At 59.5% G+C, this 6125-nt stretch overlaps 1 protein-coding gene across 1 annotated transcript in view; it reads left to right on the forward strand.

Annotated features, from left to right (window-relative positions):
* ZFR2 (zinc finger RNA binding protein 2) overlaps positions 1–5003 on the forward strand; it is a 38093-nt gene extending 33090 nt beyond the window's left edge. The window contains 2 exon segments of the mRNA XM_064382151.1: positions 1720–1817; positions 2847–5003. Coding sequence (XP_064238221.1) covers positions 1720–1817; positions 2847–3032 — 284 coding nt within the window. The 3' untranslated portion in view covers positions 3033–5003.
* The last annotated feature ends 1122 nt before the right edge of the window (positions 5004–6125 follow it).

Genomic DNA, 6125 nt, shown 5'->3' on the forward strand with positions numbered 1-6125 from the left:
TCACATACGGAAAAGGTGTTTCTGAGTCATTTTTAGTGACATAGGATGATACCAAGTGAAAAGGAAGAGTAAAGCATTGGGCCCGTGGCCTGAGCCATTATGTAAAGCACGTGTGTGGGCACGCATATAGACTTGCACACGGGCACACGGACGCATGGGAACACACTGACATGAGTGCACACACAGGCACTCGTGCGGGCACATGGACATGCACATGGGCACACAGAAGCATGGGAACACACTGACGAGTGCACACACAGGCACACGTGCGGGCACGTGGACGTGCACACGGGCACACGGACGCATGGGAACACACTGACATGAGTGCGCACACAGGCACTCGTGCGGGCACATGGACATGCACACGGGCACACGGACGCATGGGAACACACTGACGAGTGCACACACAGGCACGTGCGGGCACGTGGACGTGCACACGGGCACACGGACGCATGGGAACACACTGACATGAGTGCGCACACAGGCACTCGTGCGGGCACGTGGACGTGCACACGGGCACACGGACGCATGGGAACACACTGACGAGTGCACACACAGGCACACGTGCGGGCACGTGGACGTGCACACGGGCACACGGACGCATGGGAACACACTGACATGAGTGCGCACACAGGCACTCGTGCGGGCACGTGGACGTGCACACGGGCACACGGACGCATGGGAACACACTGACATGAGTGCACACACAGGCACACGTGCGGGCACGTGGACGGGCACATGGACGCATGGGAACACACTGACAGGCACTCGTGTGGGCACATGGACGTGCACACATGGGCACACAGGCATGCACACACACGGGCACACATGGACATGCATGCACACGGGCACACAGGCACGCACACACGGGCACATAGACTTGCATGCACACAGGTACACAGGCACGCACATACAGGAACAGACATCTGCAGATGTATATGCACACAGACATGCAGGCACATAGGCACGGGCACACACATGCACACACAGACATGCCTGTGCATAAGGACATGCATGGGCACACAGGCACACAACATGCATGGGCACACACATACATAGACACACATGGACACATGGACATGCACACAGGCACAGGCACATATGTGCACAGGTGCACCTGCATGTGTACATGGCCCACACATGGACATACATGCACACACATGCACACACGGACATGTATGCACACAGGCACACATGCACACAGACACGTGCACACGGACACAGGCACACGTGCACACATGCACACAGGCACACAGATACATGCACACACAGGCACATACACATGGACATGCATGCACACACAGGTACACATATACACAGACATGCATATGCACACACAAACATGCATGCACATACAGGCACATATGCACACACACAGACACAGGCAGACACAGGCACACACAAACATGCATGTGCACACGGGCACCCATGGACACACGAGCATACCCACGTACATGCATGGGTGCACACAGGCGTGCACACACAAAGCCCGGGAGGTGCTGGCAGCCCAGTGGGCCTTGAGGAGCTGGGAGGACTCCCCCATGAGCCCGGGTGAGCCCCCACACCTGCTGAGCGAGGCCTGAGGGTCAGCCGCACTGTGGCTGCAGGTATAGCCCGTGCACGGGCCCCTGAGGCCCCGTGGTGTCGTGGGACAGGCTTGTCACCGTGTTTCACGAGGGTGTCTCACTTTCTTTGCTGCTCCCACTCCCCCTCACAAAGACGGCCCCGGGCTCCAGGATCCCTGTGAGAGAGAACAGACAGACGCCCTCGAACCCATGACCCTCCAGGAGCGGGAGGACGTGACCGCCAGCGCCCAGGTAGGAGGCCTGGGCCCCTCGGCCACCGAATCCACGGCAGGGGTCCCAGCTCCATCGTACAGCTGTGCAGCGTTCCCTGAAATAGCCCTGGGTTCCCCTTCCCTCCCTCCCACAGAGGTGTACAGGAACAGGAGGACAGCCTGTGGGTGGCAGGACTGCACCTGGGGACAGGGCCGGCCTGGCTTGCTGTCATGGGGCTGGCAGCTCAGAGCCAAAGCCACCACCGTAACCAGGCCCAGACCTCAAGTTTCACTGGTGGGGACCGTCCTCCGGCCACGCTCCTGACCACAGTCCTAAAAGCCCAGCCGTGGCCAGCAGCTTGGCCTGGCCAGCCCTCACTTGTGGTTTCCTTATTTCCACGTGTTTGTAAGAAAAGTCTCCCAGCAGCACAAAACCCAAACCGCACTGGGTCTGACGTTTTAAAACGGGATCAGTGGCATCGCTCGCAGCGCAGGATGTGGGGTCCCGCCGGTTAGGCAGAAAGCCTGGTTGTCAGTGGAGCGGGGGCTTCCTGGGACAGTCCTGGCGGTCAGCCAGGAGCAAGCGAAAATTCCTCAGGCCCTGCGGTGACCCAAACTCAGCAGTCGCAGGAAGCGGTGTCTTGGCCGGGCGCGGTGGCTCACGCCTGTCATTCCAGCCCTTTGGGAGGTGGAGGCGGGCGGATCACCTGAGGTTAGGAGTTTGAGACCAGTCTGGCCAACATGGTGAAACCCCATCTCTACTAAAAATACAAAAATTAGCTGGGCGTGGTGGTGGGTGCTTGTAATCCCAGCTACTCAGGAGGCTGAGGCAGGAGGATCCCTTGAACCTGGGAGGCGGAGGTTGCGATGAGCTGAGATCGTGCCACTGCACTCCAGCCTGGGGGACAGAGCAAGACTCCATCTCAAAACAAAAGGGGGAGAGTGTCTCGAGGGACACAGGATAGGCCTGGCCTATCTGCTGGTGGCCACAGACGCCAGCCCCTCTGTGTCCCTAGCACCCGGGGAGCAGGCCGGATGGGGGTCCTGACGGGTGGTGTGTGCCCTGCAGCATGCCCTGCGAATGCTGGCCTTCCGGCAGACACACAAAGTCCTGGGCATGGATCTCCTGCCGCCCAGACACCAGCTCGGGGCCCGCTTCCGGAAGAGGCATCGGGGGCCTGGCGAGGCCGAGGAGGGCGCAGGGGAGGAGAAGCGGGGCCGGAGGGGCAGAGAGGGCAGAGAGGGGTTCATATGAGCCGCCTGCCCCTGCTACTGCCAGCCTTCGCACCCCTGCACTCCTGGACACATGGACGCTGACCAATGGCTGTTTCATCCCCGACGCTGGACAACAGTAGTTCCTTTGAGTAACGCTCCGTTGGTTTCTTTTAAAACGTGTGCTTGAGGCCGGGCGCCGTGGTGCATGCATTTAATCCCAGCACTTTCGGAGGCCGAGTTGCTTGAGCCCGAGAGTTCAAGGCCAGCCTGGGCAGCAGAGTGAGACCCCCATCTCTCCAAAATATTTTTAAAAGCTTGGCGTGGTGGCTGGCCAGGCGCGGTGACTCACACCTGCAATCTGCCCGAAGTGGGCAGATCACATGAGGTCAGGAGTTCGAGACCAGCCTGCTAACATGGTGAAAGCCTGTCTCTGGTAAAAACACAAAAATTATCCTGGCATGGTGGCGTGCACCTGTAGTCCCAGCTACTCGGGAGGCTGAGTCTGGAGGATTCCTGGAGGCTAGGAGGGCGGTGAACTCCACACCACTGCACTGCAGCCTGGGCAACAGAAGACCTTGTCTCTTAAAGGACTGTTTTTTTTTAACATTTGTGCTTGAATTGTTAGAGAGATGGCAGCATCCGGCACTGGGAGTGGCACCCCCTTCCTGGAGGGCCCTGTCCCCCCAGCCACGTGGGCCAGCACTACAGCAAGCAGATTCTAACTCCAGGCTTTCTTTCTGGCTCTGAACTCACCTTGTGCTGCAGGAAGGGGGGGATGTAAAATGCTTCCTTTGGACCGGGCATGGTGGCTCGTGCCTATAATCCCAGCACTTCGGGGGCCAAGGTTGGTGGATCACTTGAGCCGAGGAGTTTGAGATCAGCCTGAGCAATATGGTGACACTCCATCTCTACAAAAAATTAGCCGGGTGTGGTGGCCCAAGCCTGCAGTCCCAGCTACTCAGGAGGCTGAGGCCATAGGATCCCTTGAGCCGAGGAGGTCAAGGCTGCAGTGAGCCAAGATTACACTACTGAACTCCAGCCTGGGTGACAGAGCAAGACCCTGTCTCAAAAGCAAAACAAAACTTTCTTTGGGTGCCCTGTGGCATGGATTTGAAATCACGTGGGCGGGCCGTGTTCTGGGGCCCCACCATGTGTGTGGACAAGCCCCGGGGAGCACCCGGCTGGCATCCTTAGGACCCCAGCCCAAACAGACCCCCTGCCCAGCTTGGCAGCCGGGACGTCAGCAGGGCCTGAGCCAGGCTCTTTCCCTGTGGGGAGGGCCACGGGGCCAGTGAACACCCCAACAGGCGATAAGGGTGCTGGCTGGGCCTCCTCCGGGAACAGATGTGCCCGACAGACCCGGAGCCCAGACACATCCCCACCCCACCCCAGCCCTGTACCACTGAGTGCCTTTCACAGAGAAAACCCTCTGACATGTGTCACTGACGCCTGGAATTCAGCTTTCGTCCTTCCTCCCTCCTTCCCTGATGTAGGCAGCGGCTGACCCTGAGGCCAGGGGTCCCCAAATCCCCCCCTTGTGGGAGCAGGGCCCGGGACCCGTGCCTGGGGAACCCGGGGAGGTGCCGCTATCCTGTGGATGCTGACTGTGGTGGGCAAGTACCTCCTGGCACTCATGGATATGGGGGCACCCCCTTCTGAGCCCCCCCACCACAACCTGTTCAGACCTCCCACTTGGTCAGGTTTTTTTTGGCTGGGCTGCCCAACGGCATTGGATGAGGAGTCTGCCTTTGGGCAGAGGTGATCTCCGGCCGCCGGCTCGGTTTCGCTTCTCTGTGTTTGAAGGAAGGGACAGCCTGCGCGTGGCCCGCTGTGTGCACGTCTTTGTGGAGCTGCCTGAAAACTGGCAGACAGGGGAATAAAGGAAACCACCTGTCTTCTGTGTGAGCCGTGCTGTCCTTCCCGCGGTGTGTAGGGTCACTGCCATGTGTGGTGAAGACCCCCAACGCTGGGCTCTTCACCTCCTTCTTGGGGTCCCCAGTGGGGGTCTCCCAGGAACTCTGCAGCCCGAATGTGGGCTGGGAGGGCCCCAAGGGGCTGGCACTGCTCAGTGGCTTCTCCCCAAGGCATGGGCACCTTCAGGCTGCCCCCTCATGAGGGTCCCCTGGGAACACAGACACACGTGTCTCAGTGTCTCCCATAACCAGTTCTCTGCCTCAGTCCTCAAGGGTTCGCCTGGCCCCAATCTAGAGGCACACAGCAAGACGCTCTGGAGGCTCCCCGAGGGCTTCCTGGAGGAGGAGGCAACTATGCTGAGTTTGGGAGAGATGTCTCTGCCCAGAGTGCTTTCCCTGCCGTATCCCCAAACCCTCAGAAGGCGGGCGGAGGGTGTTGAGATGTTGAGACCTGGTCATGGTGGAAGAGTTCTGTGATACCTTCCAGCCCTCAGGGCTTCCCTGGCAGTGTTTTCGGGGCAGGTGGTTAGGAGAGTGGGGAGGAGGCAGATGCAGGGCGGGGGGCGGCAGGATGGGAGTGGCAGGGGCTGGGCATGGAGGGACCGCTGTTTCAGGCCCAGGCCAAAGGAAGGGGGTGGGGAGCCAGCGAGGGGTTCCCTTCTAGCAGGGACCATCTGTCAGCAACAGGAATCACTGTTAGCCTCCCCGGAGGGCAGGCGACCTCTCGGCCACCAGCCTCCTCCATCTCACACCCTCTCTCCTGCTTTCTGCTCTTTTCCAAATTTCTTGGGAACTTCACCTCCCTTCCTACACACTCTACCCCCTCCACAGCCCCTCTCTGTCAGCTTCACGGCAAACAGCACCGCCATTTGCCCAGGGCCCAAGATGACAACTGCCACCACCAGGGAGCCCTCCTGGATTCCTCTGTGCTCCCGGCCAATCCACGAGGATATCTTGTCAATTCCAGTTCCACTTCCTTTTCGTTTTTGTTTCTGAGACAGGATCTCTCTCTGTCGCCCAGGCCGCAGTACAGCAGCTCGATCTCAGCTCACTGCAAACTGCGCCTCTAGGGTTCCAGCTATCCTCCCGCCTCAAGCCTTCCTAGTAGCTGGGACTACAGGCCTGCGTCACCAGGCCCAGCTAATTTTTTGTATTTCTAGTAGAGACGGGGTTTTGCCGTGTTGCCCAGGCTGGTCTCAAACTCCTGACCTCAGGTGACC

Source organism: Aotus nancymaae, unplaced genomic scaffold, assembly GCF_030222135.1.
Source record: "Aotus nancymaae isolate 86718 unplaced genomic scaffold, 86718_ANA_hifiasm-v0.15.2.pri h1tg000028l, whole genome shotgun sequence".
In the NCBI taxonomy this organism is placed as follows: Eukaryota; Metazoa; Chordata; class Mammalia; order Primates; family Aotidae; genus Aotus; species Aotus nancymaae.